At 37.1% G+C, this 16,448-nt stretch overlaps 1 protein-coding gene across 3 annotated transcripts in view; it reads left to right on the top strand.

Moving 5' to 3' along the window:
- The window catches only part of LOC134658384 (paired box protein Pax-5), a 91,396-nt gene that overhangs the window by 68,890 nt on the left and 6,058 nt on the right, over positions 1-16,448 (top strand). For 2 of the 3 annotated variants that reach the window (XM_063514065.1, XM_063514063.1), the window contains exons 5-8: positions 2,904-3,003; positions 3,582-3,750; positions 6,328-6,413; positions 8,353-8,503. In XM_063514065.1, the coding sequence (XP_063370135.1) occupies positions 2,904-3,003; positions 3,582-3,750; positions 6,328-6,413; positions 8,353-8,503 (506 nt within the window). Of the gene's footprint in view, positions 1-2,903; positions 3,004-3,581; positions 3,751-3,834; positions 3,890-6,327; positions 6,414-8,352; positions 8,504-16,448 lie in introns of all 3 variants that reach the window. The other variant, XM_063514064.1, reaches the window with a different exon arrangement.

Genomic DNA, 16,448 nt, shown 5'->3' with positions numbered 1-16,448 from the left:
AATCCCAACGCAACGTCAGCATATAAAATGACAATAAATGAAAAAATACATATAACCAAAGTATGGCAATGTCCGTTTTCTGTCACAATCGTGTCTGCGCACAAGGCGGCACGGTCCGTTTTTTAGGACGTGCATGCATGGTACTTGGTTACCAGTACTATCGACAATGTCACAAAAATGGGCCATGATTTATTTCACAATTTTTGACTTATAATTAATCTATGATTTAATGAACTTTATATATAATAACAATGTTTAACTCACCTAGTAATAATATCAACACAAAGATAGCACTTTAGCTTGTTACTTTATATTCTATGACGTCAGGAACACACTCCGTCGCAAATTCAGAAAATTTCATATTTCAATTGCCGGTTGCGCATAAACCGAATGTTGCCTGATATTGCCATAAACTATAAAAAAAAGTACAATTCTTGCACTTTCTTCAATGTACTTCCTTTTCTACCCCGCAAATAGTGTTTAAACTTGGCGCCGCATTTAGTACCTGTACTAAAAAAGGGACATAAACGTTTTAAGGGTTAAGATGATCGGAAGTTGTATCTTTAAAAAAATAAAGCAGTTGTATTATACTCATAAGATGACTGCTAGCAGTCATCTTATGAGCCTATAGACAAAACATTCAAATGACATTGCATTCAAATGATATCACTGTCAGTCATTTAATTGACACATTTAAGTGCTGGAGTAGAAAAAACATATATTATATTCCTCAAACTATAAAACTTTTGTTAAACAACTTTTAAAAATTACGAATCCTTTAGACTTCGTCTTTTTCATACAAAATAAATATTGCCTTCAATGTACGCTGACATCAGTGTATTTGACGTTGCTTGTAACAAAATAAACAAAATTTGCAATACATTGCGTCTTAGAATAATCTTTAAAGTGTAATAAAAATCAAAACATAAGTTATTCTTAAAAGTTACTGTACAAATGTTGGTCAGTTTGAGGAGTATAGCCTACTGTTTAATTTATTTCTCCAGTTACAAGAATCAGCTTAAAACTCGTACGCTGATTTACCACCATTGTCTTAAAAATGGCAATTTCTCAATTCACCATTAGTTCGCCGCAATGAATCAAGCGGCACGCGCGCCAACATCCTTTTTCCATATACCACCGCGCGCCGCAAATGCCACGATTCGCCACGCATCCGCCGCATGCCACGTGGCGTTTTTTGGCAAATTGCTGAGGGTTTTGAATTTTTGAAGGGCGGTTTTTTTATTGCCCTAATTTTTGATTATGGGATTAGATTGGCATTAACAACTATTAAGGCGAAGTTCTCGAAGATTATCGAGTTATCTTTGGCAGGACAGTGTATTATCCAAAACCCAAACATCCAAAACCAAAATAATACGCCTTTGTACAGTCGACGTCAAAAATATGTTTACGCTTTTCGCCTTATTGCAAAGGAGTAAGGTGTAAAAGTGTAAACATATCTTTGACGTCGATACTTATCAAATATTTTTGAATAAGAGAGCCGTAATTTAGCTATCAATGTTGAAGTTATATTCATGAATGATACGTTAAATAAAAACTAACACAAAGAAAGCTTGTTTAAATGAAATGTTAGTATACTTACAGAGTTCTTGATTAATATTTTTTAATAAACACACCTACTACATCTGATGTTTTATGAATAATCGTCATATTTATTTCTACACGTTCCTCATTACATAAAACACCCTAAAACAAAAATCCCCAGACAATAACGCCGTAACAAGACTCCGACGCAACGATGACGGCATACTGTTTCGCGGCCATTTTGCCGAGTTGACGTTTCATTTCCCGCCATGATGGATAGCGCTGGCTTCGTGAATTATTGCCAGTGTCTCGCGGGTTGACATATGCAAAAATTGTTTCGGCAAGTTATTATAAAGGTGAATAGGTGGTTTTAGTTTGATCGATGGTTGGCTTTTTGCTTTGGTTTTTAACAGGTGCTCGTCTTGTTTAAAGATTCTTTGTTAACTTTTGTTTGATTTCCTTTTTATAAGAATCGTTTGATGAACAATTTTTTTAGTAGAAATTTAAAAAATATATTTTTACTAGTAACAGTGCTTACAGTTTTTTTTTATGAGATATTTACGTTGAAGCCCAGTTGAAACTTTTTATAGTTTTCTGAATGAAAATTTTTTAGGCACTTTGTTCTTGTTGTGTGCTTATCAAGTGCTTATGTCAAAATGAGGAAGCTTATGTCACAACATAACCAACTTGTAAGGTTTTGCAAAACTAACATTTTATATTATTAATGCAAGGCGTGGAATAAGATTAGAATCCCGTTATGACATGTACAGTTGCCATCAGATATATCGAAGCGGCTAAGGCTCTCATAAATATCTGAACACGCCTCCATTTTCAGGGCGTTAGAGTGCGTGTTCAGATATTCTGAACACCTTGGCTGCTCCGATATATCTGATGGCGACTGTACATTTATTTCAAAGGAACTCACTGTAGCGTTTTGGTACCTACCTAACATATATATAAGAATAGTATAAGTCTTGGATCAATAGGCATCTTATTTAATAGGTATATTTGATCAATTATTTATTTTAAAATGTTGTGCAAGTATAAAAGTAAACCTACGCCTCACAAATTTTTAAATTAATAATTGCGTTGATTGAATTGAGGGTAGCTAAAGAAAACAGGAAACATCTTAGATATGCTAGGGCACGGCCGCCCGCCATATGCCTGGTGGACAAATATAGAAAGAGACCTCAAGAAAGCCCAGGTGGCTCAACAAATAACCCAAGATCGTAGGACTTGGCGCAGAACAGTGCGGAGACACGACCCCAAATAATAACAGGTTTAGGTAATAAATACCTGGAGAGGAAAAAGAAGAAGAGCTTAGATATGCTATAATTTCTAAATGGACCTTTTGTCCCCAGGATCGTCCGCAACAAGGCGGCGGAAAAGGCGAAGCACGCGCATAACCAGCAGCAACAGCAAGAACAAGAAATCTCCTCGGCGCAGGGCAGCGTAGTATCTGTAAGTATATCTATTCTCCTGATGACACTCCTCGGTACGGAGTGAAACATGTCGAGCGTTTTCGACTTAAAATACGTGAGTGACCCGGTTTTTAATATATTTAATAATTATGTCTGTGTCTCACGGAAATATTGTTATTAAAATATATCTGTTCTATATATAGTTTAGTTCTTTAGTTGCAAAATGAGTCTTAATAGCATCCAAAAGAGTTTTTTTTTTGTTCTTATTTACTGACAAATTGATTTGACCAACCATAACTTACTGTTGCTATAGCAGGAAATGATTCTAGTTTAGTAAATCTTTGCCATGTTCAAATTTACCCCTCTTTCAAAATTACCGCAATGCACCTTACGAATTGTTGCTGTCAGCTGAAATAGATGGCATGATATGGCCACATTCAGATGCAGTAACTAAGCTGTCAAGCACTGACGTTAGAGAAATCGTTACCACAAAACGTATACATTGTACAGACCTACAGAGCCACCTAAATCACTGTCAAATCGTGCATCACTTTACTAGTTTTAATGTAACATTCCTTTATTTACTTCCGTCAGTACTGAACCCAATTTATTCAACAGGTAATAACCCATTCTGGCAACGCGGGCACGACGGCCGTCCTCTCCCCCACGACAGAGCAGCACGTGCCCAACACGGGCAGTTACAGCATCAACGGTATACTCGGCATCGAGCAGGTCGAGGGTCTGCATAACGGCAATGGGCTCAAGAGAAAGCGGCATGAAGACCAAGGTAATCCCCCTCCCCCCCACGACGGGGCAGCACGTGCCCAACACGGGCAGTTACAGCATTAACGGCATACTCGGCATCGAGCAGGTCGAGGGTCTGCATAACGGCAACGGGCTCAAGAGGAAGCGGCATGAAGACCAAGGTAAGAAATTGGACCTACGTTAGGGAAAAGGATGCAAGCTACAAAAGTCTGTCAATAAAATTGGAACTTTAGGTATGTCAAAAGGAAGAGTTTCATCAAGTTCATCAAAAAGATTAATTTAACCTTTTGGACGCCAATGACCGATATATCCGCACCGTAGGTTCAACGCCAAAGACCGATTAATCAGTCACAGACCACAGACACAGAGCAACATCGACCTACGTGCATATACATAAAGTTCAACTTCAGTTTTGACACTTCGGTGACGTGGCGTCAGCGTGACAGCTTTTGTTTTTGACACGGCGTCGAAAAGGTTAAATGACAAATTTTGAAGGATACATCCTTTTTGCTAAACTATATTAGATTAACAGTCAAATGTAGCCAGAGCATAATACACAAAAACCCATCGATTATGTGAATAACAGACATCTCTCCCAAGTGAGGTTCGCTTTTACAGCGTTTTCCAGACGAGGTGACTTCAGGCCCCGTAGACAACATGCCAATCGCTAACGCTCCGTAGCTAACGAAACGCAACTGTCACTGTCACACTAATATGGAAGAAAGATAGAGAGACACAAAGCGATTCGATGCCGAAGCGATAGCGATTCTCACCATGGCTAGACCGCCTGTTCAGAAATTAAAATAATTATCAAATACTTTTGAAAATATAACAAGCTTAGCCATCCACTATCTATCCGTAGAATAGTTCTGTTTCAATTGCACATTCTCACAAAATTCACCTTTATTATTAGATAACATTGCGAGAGTTTGAGACACATCCATTTTACGAGAACGAGTCGCGCGGGCACACTTTGCCATAATTAAACTCTTTCCAAGGTAAAACTAAGTATTTCTAGTTTAAAAAGCCTTATGTCAATATAAAATTGTTAACAGTTACGTTCTTTTGGAATTGAGGGTAGTGAGCAAACTTGTGAGCAACGAGAAGTATAGCGAATAAAATAGTCGACCCCGCGGAGTTTGCACCCCTAACTGGGAGTAGAGATGGGATAAGGAGTGTCGATTATCGATAAGTTGTAAATTTAATGAGTTGTAAATTAAAGTAGGGACGTTAAGCAAAAACATTTTCAATGCCACTGTGCGAGCAGGACAGCAATATAATTATGCGCGTGCGATAACGATAGGAAATGACTAGTCAATGTACAAACATTTTCTTGTTTGCGTCCTCAATTTACCCAATGACGAGTTGAGAGCTTTCATAAATAGGTAAAATAAATATTTTCACAATAAGATTAATACGGTTAAGTATGGCTGCGGGATAAGTGTGGATGGTCTTCATATTGGGGCTGAACAGGCCCCACATTGATGAAACATTTATTAGTGTTTATTGCGAGTTCAAACATTTGCTACTTGCGTTTAGTGAAAAATTTAGAGCAAGTAAAATAAAGCCTAAAGAGGCCCACTGATTAACAGTCTCCCGGACGGTATCGGCCTGTCAGAACAAAAAGTTGACAGCTCCGAACAACTGACAGGCCGATACCGTCCGGCGGACTGTTAATCAATGGGCCCCTTTAGTGTCCTAAACACAGGAATTCTATTAGGAAAACGCCGAAATAAATTCATCAGTTAATAGGCAAATTTATTCACATCCTACGTATATTGAAATTATTGAACCTTCCGGTATAAACCAAGGATGCAATAAAATTACTTTATGCGTTATTGTTACTTACAAGAAAATAGTAACAATAACTTCCTTACGATACGAGTACGATAAAGTCTTCTGATGAGCACTTCTTCTATACATGTGTATTTATTTGTGTGTACCTCAAATTATCGATATCTCTAACCCTCAAAGTCATAAGCCACCCCATCCCTAGCTCCATAGAGCGGCCTATAGACCGTAGCGAGATTTACTGAGCTATTAAACCTACTGCACAAATTGCCATATTATATAACTCTATAACTTTTCAAATTCTCCCGCTTAAGATATTTAATAGGGCTTTCGAGCCGTGGAGTTTTAGAGTTTGAATTTCAGTTTGGTTTTTATTGAGGGTTTTGTAATTAAAGTTTTCGAAGTAAAGGCGAGATTCATTATATGATTATACATAATAGAAATCTTTTCGTGAAAACGTATATAATATCTACCTACTTACGTAGGCACTTACCACGAAAAAATTTTTGGAACACAAGTTAGGATATGTTCTATTACGAAAGAGCTAGCCAATGAGGCTAATATGAAAGTAAGTATTTTTAGATCTCAAAATGATGTCATTTAGTTACTTATCATTCGCACGTGTATTTTGCTCGTAGGTACTTCTCCGTACATGTAACGCGAGCGAGACGCACGGTATGAGAACAAAATTACATCATTTTGATATTATTTGGATGTCAAAATGTAAGTTTGAATTGGCCTCTTGGGCTTATCGGAATTAGACCGATTGTGAAAACTGCTTTGAAAATAATTGTAACTTTTTTTGCAGATGAAAACCGAGACTTCAACAGTCATTCCGAAGACGACGTGAAGCGGCAAAGGAGTCACTATAACGGCGATCAAATATATTCTAATGTAAGTAGCAGCAATGGGGATGGTAATTGTCAAAGGTTTGCATAGATGGCGCCATCATAGCTTTCCCTATCTCTTGTTTTGTTCTATGAAATTTAGCTTAACGGTTGACGAAATATAAAGCGAGCCGATCTCTCGGACAACTTTGAACAAGATCGGCTCACTTTATATATCTGGGTATCAAAAGTTGACTTTTGATAGTCTAATGACCACAACATCCTCGTATGGTGCAGTAATTTCGGCTGTTAAACTACATAAGAGACAATTTTATTCTTAATCTTTACATATCTTCATACAAAGTACTACTACATAGTATAAAACAAAGTCGCTTCCCGCTGTCTCTCTGTTCCTATGTATGCTTAGATCTTTAAGACTACGCAACGGATTTTGATGCGGTTTTTTTTTAACCGCCTTAAAAAAAAGGAGGTTCTTAATAGATAGAGTGACTCCGGAGGAAAGTTTATGTATAATTTGTTAACCCGTGCGAAGCCGGGGCGGGTCGTTAGTACACTATAAATCAATCTTTAATTATATGTATTAGTAAATTAATACAAGTATGTCATTCATCATTCAATTTAAGAGCTGGGCTCTTGTCGGTGCAGCGTGATGAAATTGTCTACACCTTGGTCGATCCGAAGCCAACCCCTTAGTGTCCTGGTACGACACGGCCCCTACATGCTCCTTCACTTGGCTCATATAACTTTTCCTTGGTCTTCCCCTCCTTTTCCTTCCATTTATGTGTTGATGCTAAATCTATCAACATTTAAAAAAGCTAAACCATAAACAAGCGTTCCATTTTGGCGCCAAGCGGCCATCTTGACTGATGGCGTCGGTCGCGGCCCCGCCGCCGTGACGGACCGAAAAAACGGCCCGATTTATCGTCAGTGCGGATTTCCGGGTTAACGGATTAAAGTGTTTAATGTTTGGTTTGGTTCTGTGGGTGGTTGTTGGCGTGATTAACGTTAATCCATTCGCTAATCAAGTACTTAATCACAGTAATCACGATGTACGCCCTTTTTCATAAACGTCTGCTAAGTTAATCAGCTGATGATCATCGTTTCTCCCCCTATGACATAACGACAGATAGGGACAAAAGACGATCATCAACTGATTAAGTTAGCAGCCGTTTATGAATAACGCCATGTAGTCTATAAAATGCTATGTCGCGTAGGTTACATAAAAGCTGAGTTTATATCGCTGGCCCAATATTACAGGGTTCTATGTTTCACTTTTATCGAACTGAAATTTGAACATTGTCATAGTGACATTAAGTCGAATTTCAACTATCTTGAAAATGTAACATTGAGAACCCTGTAATATTGGGCCAGCGATATACTACCCACTTTTACCCTATGCAGAAAGACAAAATGAAAAGTCTTAGGTCCTTTTGATCACTGTAAGACCCACTTAACAACATTGAGTCCAATTCAGATTTAAGAACTTGTTATGATTTTAAACCGATTTTGATACGACCTTGACGATCGTCTTGCTGATTTGCGCGCATCTCACGCACGATTTGCACTTCATTTCGCATGCACCAAGCTATCTTCAAGGTTGTATTTAAATAGATCAAAATATGATAAGATAAAAATAAAAGATAGGTAGTTTATTCAAGTAGGCATATTACAATGCGTTTATGAACGTCAAATAAAGCTACACCGGCTCCAACCCTGCACCTCTGCCTCGAGAAGATTTAAATCCCCCCTCAATGGCTCATTGACAAACTATAGATATAATATATTATAGAGGGCTGGCCAATATTTTGCTCAACGCATTAGCATTGCCATTCAACGTGGCAATGCGGCCAGCCCTAAGGCAGTAACTTGGAGGCTGTGTTTTATATACCTATAGGGCGTTTATTTTAAGTTTATTTGTTGTATTATTATTTTTAAGCTTATTTAATGTTCCATGTTTATATTCTAACATATTAATATTCTTTCAGCTCTGGTCATCGTCGAAATGGAGTCTCAAAGACGAGTACAAGCTTCTGTCGGAGTTGGGCGGCGCGGCGGGCGGCGCGACCGGGTACTACGGCGAGTTGTTTGACACGCCGTACGAGCACGCCGCACATCCACATTATACTCCTCATTCAGGTAATATTATCTATTCTTCATCATGATTATTCATAAAATCTCTTTACTGCATGTCTTGCGGCCGGAAGTTTATAAAACAAAACTCGGTTTCGCAAGTCACGTTCGAGCACATGCACGTCAGAATTTACAGAATACCTGATTTTTCCGGGTGTCGCCGTCGACGGATACGTCTGAGAGGACATCATCATCATTATCATCGTTCATCATGCACAAAATCGTTCGTTAGCCAAAATACAACGCTAGACTTATGCCTAGCGCAATTTTGGTTCTGGTTAAGATTACGAACCACACTTGTTGTGTGTTTTCTAACTAGTACGACGTACGTAGTCGCCATTACAAAAGCTATTGAAATGTTGACAATCCGTTCTTATGAAGTTTTTTTTTTCATTTATTTTTTCCTTCAATATTCCGCTATTACATCTACCATTTTTTGTGACTGACTTTTTATGTTGTTGTCTAGATTCCTCAAAATTTAAAGGGTTACTATACGTAGGGTTTACTACGTGTATGTGAGGTGTGCAATAAAGAGTATTGTATTGTATTGTATTCTAGCCAAGAGAGGTTTATTTAAAAATACCTCGTTTTAATTTGCAGTGTTTTTGACGCTTACCTGTCTAATAATATTTTACTTATTTCTTGAGATTCTTGAGAATGGCTACTTTGTCCTACAGCAATGAGCAATGCTTGTAAAAGCTAATTACACACCCCGTTCTTCTAGACTCCAAATACAAAAAGGGACCGCCGTTTTTATTGTACAGTCGGCAGCAATAGTTGCTAAGCGGGCAAGGTGTTCAAAATGATCTTGACGCGACTTTATTGTTAAGAGAATAAGAGCGCGTCAAGATAATTTTGAACACCTCGCCCGCTTAGCAACTTCTGCTGCTGACTGTACCAGGGCCCACACTGTTAACTGTACATCGGTGGACCTTATGCCTTTTGTAATAAGGTCCACCGATGTATATTAGGAGTGTTGCTGTTTATAGATAAACTAACTACCACTGCCATCACCACCATAAAAATCGTAACCACTACTTTCCACTCAAAATCCGCTAATCAGAAAACATCCGTTAATCAGCAAATTAAGTACAACCATGACCTAAAGGTTTCCGTTTATATCCATAATCAAATCGTGACGCGACGGACGCCGGGCCTGTGATTTAACAACCAGCAATCTGTCAAGTATTGTCATTTGGTGCTGTCACGCCCTGAAAAGTGCCTGCGGTGGGGTGACACGGCTGATTCTGAGCTAAACTTCCGCGGCACAGACTTACTGCTCGATTCGAACTTTAAGATACGTCAAATATTACGACTAGATACGATGTGGACTAGATATGTCAGTGTCAAAAGTGACGTTTTTGTTTAAGTGTGTACAGTCAGCAGCAGAAGTCGCTAAGCGGGCGAGGTATTCAAAATGATGTTGACGCGACTTTATTGTTAAGAGAATAAGAGCGTGTCAAGGTCATTTTGAACACCTCGCCCGCTTAGCAACTACTGCAGCTGACTGTACCTACTGTATCCCTAGTGTAAATTTAATTCGATAGCATGACGTGACGTACGCATCTGCGTTAAGTCAGGCGTGTCTCACTCCGCGATTTCGTCGCTTTGCTACAGGTAGCTAAAAGTACATCCGTTCGGCCCCAATTTTGGGGAAAGCCATAAGCCGCGCGTGGCGCTGTCGCCACCTAGCGGCCATATCTGTGCTGATCGTAACAGACGCGTTTTGTTAGAGAGTGCGTCTTCTGTACTTAGTACTATTATTTATTTTGTGGTTAAGTGTCATTTTGTATGGGATTTTGAGTTTCCAAAACGTCCCGCTTGGCGCGCTTTTCAAAATTCCATACAAAACTAGACATAACGCAAACGCGAACGCTCGTCACGCTATCGAATGAAATTTACACTAGGGGTTCTGTAATGCTTGTTGTTAAACTTAACTTAACTTTTTCTATCTATTCATTTAGGCGTTAAGTAAGTATAGTCCGACAAGAAATTGTAGAAAACTATTGGCGCCACTTCCTACGTAACTGTCACATTTATGCCGTAAAATGCTTAAACACGGCAACAATTTAGTATGGATTTTTTTTAGTTCTATTTTATTGAATTTTTACTGTTTTATATCGCACTTTATATCTATGTTTTAAGACAGTTTTGCTGCATTTTTCCTCAGAATCCTCCTCCATTTAACATTCAGATCCGGAAGGTTAACTCTTAACTGTTTCTCTATTATCGCATCTCTCCCATAACTAACTCTTTGCGGTGGCATTGTCAACATTTCTGTGGTGACAGTGAAATAAAATGTCCCGTAAATCAAAGTATCCACTACACTTAGATTTAAGTAGCGGTAAATCACGTAAATCTTAATAAAAAATACAAACAGAGTAAGAACTTTCTTCCTCTTATTAAAATTACAGCCTATAATATGTATGTATGTCAGTCGGGCCATACAGCATTGACCGGTTAATAAAAATCGGCTTAGTACAGTTTGTGAAATGACTGTCTCATTACAAACATAAACAGAGAGAATCATACTATCTTTGTCTTACATTAGTACTAGCACCCAAAAGAAAAGGATGAGTATAGTTTTCCTGGTTCTTACTGACTGACAAATTGGTTTGACCAACTATAGTTTCGATACTAAATGCGTTGAAACACGTGGCACAAAATGTACCTAATTATATACTTACTTAAAATCTATTTTTTTATTCGGTAGACTGAAATGACAGTTCATAGTATGAACATAAAATGTCATTTCATACTAAGAAATGTCATTTTAGTCTACCGAATTAAAAAATAGACTTTAGATAATCTGGTAAAATTCCACAAAAATAAACAATATTTTTCGTATTTTTCAATTTTTGAAAATTTTTCATCAAGTCTGTTAGTTTCAGTCGTCCTACGCTACGGTGACCACTTACCATCAGGCGGGCCGTATGCAATTTTGCCACCGCTGTCGTATAAAAATAATTTCGATCAGAATATCGTTAAATACAGTTTATACCAAGATTTATGACGACACTACGCCCTATGAATGAATGAATGGAATGATTCCTATTCAGTAAAACCCATAGCGATGACATTAATGTCTGTGTGGTAAAACCACATCCCGTGACAATAAATAAACAAAACAAACCTACTTCATTCACAGTTCTCATTTCTCGACACATCTCATCAATGGCAACTAGGCAAGTAAAACTCAATAGCTAGGTACAGACAAAAAAAGCCTTAGCACCTTAGATATACATGTACCAATATTCTCCTTTATCGGTAAAATAAATGCCACAGACTAAAAAGGTTCAACCGCCAAACATATATTATTTTCAATACTCTTTTTTAAACTGGCAGTATCACAGTATCCCCGTAATCTCATCCTGACCACATCCTCTGTAATCTGTAACACAAGTCGCCTGCGCACCTGATCTAGGGCTATTGTCAAACGGCCATTGACCCCTATGACTCCCTAGAGTCCGTCTAAGCGAACTTGCACTGACTTTGACAGAACAAAGTATGGAGGTGTCTTATAAACATTTTTTATAGAAATTTGACATACATAATGGCACTCCCACACTGTCGTTGAAAGGGCCTTGCCTTGACGTGTCTCGCAATTTTTTTTTCTTAACACATTCAGTGCAAGCGCGAGCTACGCGCTACGAGCGTAGCCGATAACACGGGAAAAACCGTATGTAGCGAAAAGCGCCTACGAATAGTGATCTCCCCTAGCGAGTCGCTGGCAGTTAATGTGTTAAAAAACCTTTGGCAGCTGACAAAACCATCAAAATTCTAATCCAGAAAACTTTCTTCCACGAAGCTGCAAGTCACCCAACACGTAATATCAAATGCCAAGGCCGGTGAATGAAATTGAACGAATGAATGATATTCCCATGGAACCGCGCGACCGCAGTCTTGTGGTCAGATCGGATCCATTCAGCACGTGGGAAGTGATATTGAACTTGTGAATGGGATTCTGTGACATCATCTTTTTTTTTAGTTGTGTGTGTGTGTGTGTGGCTTTTTAATCGTTTTATGGGAGCGCCAGGAAATAGTTGTGTTGTTGGTTTTGGTACTATTTAATGACAGTTTAATCTTATTTTAGATTAATTTAAATTTAGGCATAATTAAGTACCTAATTAAGTTATGTCATACATAATTTGAGTCGCCTATTAGTTTTTCGATGACTAAAAAAAGGACCTTAGTATTTAAAACTCTGTTTTCTGTTATTCTGTTCTGTTATCTATCATACATCAGAAATGTTACTACCTATTATTATGCGTAGAAGCAATTTTGACATGAAGAGTACGGTTTATTTCTCTTCACTTAGTTTTTTTATTTATTAAAACCTACATGAAACTGTCACTCGTAAAATTTACAGGTTTGTAGAAAATAGAAGCTGACATTTTAGGCATCGTGTAAAAAAAATTCAGTCTCTAATTGTGTTTTTTTTTGTATTCTACCGTATCAGATGGACTCGTTCAACAAAAAGTAAATTTTAAAATGTAATCCTCCTTTTTTAATACTATAAAACCTTTTTTAATAATAATCTTTCTTTATAAATACCTACTCTTATACTACCTATTGGCTTTTTCTAAAGCAATTCCAAATCCACTAGAGACCAGCTAGCTGTCACTCAACTTTTATACCAAAATCCTAAAATCCAGCTATATTTTTCCATTTTATTCGCGGCAAAGCGGCCATTTTTCCATCCGGATTTTATTTTATTTGCGCCCAACTGACGATTAATTCGGAAAAACGGGCGCGTTGCGAAAACTATCGCAGTTTGGTGAAACTAATTCAAATGGTGCTGTTGAAAATGTTTTTTCCAAAACATTTTTAACTTTTATTGGAAAACATTGTGTTCCTATCTATGACACTAATAATAAAATAAAAGCTATTCAACGTTTAACTTTGTATTCCTATGTACATACGAACTTAGTTATAACAAAAAATGTGGTTATGGGTCAATTTCACCAAACGAGCATTTTTGTCTAATTCCCATGGAATTTTGAAATACCAACAATACACAAAAAAAATTATACTGATAATTTGATAAAAAATATAATAAACATTAATTTTCTTATGGGGTAAAAATATTCATAAAACTATAAAAGTTATTTCAATTTGAAATTTTGGTCAGGGCACGGGAATTAGTGTGTCCATGGGAATTAGATTTTACTAGCACGGAAATTAGAACATGGCACAGGAATTGTTTTCTTAACTTATTTTGGTAGTTAAAACTATTATTTATGTATATTTTAATCTACAATAATATACTTCAACATATTTACCTAAGCGGCATCGAACATATTTACCTTCTTTAATTTTAGTTTCGGACGAAAAATCTACGAAAGTATGATACACTAAAAACTACGTATTTGACTAATCGTTTCCTTGATTTTAATGGCAACTAATCTCTCTTTCTTAGTAAAATATACATATTTCAAAACAATACTTTAAGTAGTTGCGTAAACTTGTCCGCCTTACATACAAAACTATTCATTAAAAAGTGTCATTATGTATCTGCATGTAGATAGGTACAAGGTGTATGATCTGGTATATGGCCGTATAGGAAATGATACTAAGAAATAAATAGGGGCACAGAGAGAAGAAGTTATTGTGTAAGTTAATCTGAAGAAATCGAATATGCTGCCTTCATAAATTCATAACACAAAAAATTGTTTGACCACATACGAGGTAAGGTGGGGTAAGACTATCACCGGGGTAAGACTATCACAGACAGACAGACATGACGAATCCATAAGGGTTCCGTTTTTTGCCATTTGGCTACGGAACTCTAATAAGGTATCTAATAGTATTACGGTTTTAATACCCCCTGGCACTGACTAAAATAACCGACTTGGCTTCACATTACATCTCAAAACTTTTTTGTAGTAGAAGAACTGCGTTGCGAGACGCATCTTTTTACATGTAATGTTTTTGATAGGATCCCATCTCTTTTTGTAGGCTGTCCTTCTTTTCAGGTAATCATACCCATACCATGCTGATACTATGTATACACATATCATAACTATACACATCTTTATTCATACTCACATCGTACAACTAGTGTACCTTTACTTTCCCTACTAATTGTAAGAACTAAAAGGTAAATTTGTTATCGCATATATTTCTATAGGATTACAAGCTTATTTATGCAGTTATTAGATCTTTAGAACGTGACTAATATTGCAGTATTATTAGATTTTAATTGGCTTAAAAAGCTAAAACCTAATTACGTTTCAAATTTGGAACTTGTGGGTATGCTAGAAGTACCTTAGAATAATGATAATCATGAGTGATTGTGTCAGTGACAAAACTAAGGGATTTTAAAGTGTATTAATTCTTAGACTACATGTTCAAATTAAATGTTATTTTGATAGAATGTTATTGAGATTTGATGGTACGGCCGTGCCACTTTATTTTGCTCGACTTGGCGGCGGCACTGCCGTGCCCCCAGATCCTTTGTCCTTCCCCGGGCCTCAAACTATCTCCATACCAAATATCATCAACATGATATTGGTTCAGCGGTTTAAGCGTGACGAGATAACAGACAGACAGACATACTTTCGCATTTATAATATAATAAGAATAGGATATATTTAATTTTTCTTGTATTAGAAAAGCTAATTCATAACAACTAATCTACTAAACGAGCAATTCTTCTATATATTTCGGGGATCTCGGAAACGGCTCTAACGATTTCGATGAAATTTGATCATATATAAGGGTTTTCTGGGGTGAAAAATCGATCTAGCTAAGTGTTATCTCTGGAAAAACGCGCAGTTTTGAGTTTTTAGGTAGGTATATGTTTTCCAAGCAAAGCTCGGTCTCCCAGATATTTAAACTTTATACGGCATACGCTGTCAGCTGTCAAATTTACAACAAAAAAAAACATTGCATTTCATGTAACCTTAGGTAGGTTAGGTAATATGTAATAATTCCAGAAATAGTTTTATGTTTATATAATATTTTAATGTTACAATATGATCAATGAATAAGGTAAGGTGGGGCAAGCTAACAGTACAAGGATTCCATACAAGTGATAGTCTTACCCCGGTGTCGTCTTACCCCACCTTACCTTACGTATTAAAATTTCCCGGGTTATTCGGGTCCACCCTGTATGTAGATGTACTATACTAAAAATATAGTACTTATACTAAAAAACCGTTCACAGATTTTTGTGCATTCTTTAAGATTTCCTTAAATGTAAAATAGAAAGATATACATCATATTATTATTACATACAATATATATTCAATGCCAATATATATATGTAATAATAATATGACGTAAACATTGCCAATTAACTTACAGTGCCCCCAATAAAAGATTTGTTGACAATATATGTAATACTTTCTAATTCCCGTGCCACTTAATCAGCTGTTTTAGGTAAATTTGCTATGGGAATTAGGGCACAGAAATTAGAATTCGTAATAAAAAAATTCGCCAAAAATTTAAATCGTGTTTGACCAAACTGTTATGTTATCACTTACATAAAGATACATAAACGGCTCCTAAATATGACAATTGTTATTGAAAAGCTATGTGGAAAATAAAATTTATAAGGGGCATCGAAATTAGAAAAAAATTGTCGCCCACCCAGATTCCGAAATACTTACGCGATTTGCTCGAACACGCCGCGGCTTGACTTACATCCGCTTGCTTTAAGAGACAGACGAATACTGCCAGTACGGGTGAGGCGGGACACGAGCCGGTTCAAATAAAAACGTCGGCTGTCAGAGCCCTTTGAGTTTTGCCGACGAAATTGTACTCGCGCACTCGGACAAAATTTAAACATCGATCACGAGTTATTTACCACAATGAAGTTAATAGTGTATATGCTCAGTGATAGTAAATATCATCTAGTTTAAGTATTTGACACTAAATTGGTGATACTAATGTAGAATTTTTCGTAGGATTTTTCTTTATGCTCAAAAGTAGATTCCGGACAGGGCAC

Source organism: Cydia amplana, chromosome 22 (assembly GCF_948474715.1).
Source record: "Cydia amplana chromosome 22, ilCydAmpl1.1, whole genome shotgun sequence".
NCBI lineage: Eukaryota > Metazoa > Arthropoda > Insecta > Lepidoptera > Tortricidae > Cydia > Cydia amplana.
This window is presented reverse-complemented; position numbering and strand designations above follow the sequence as displayed.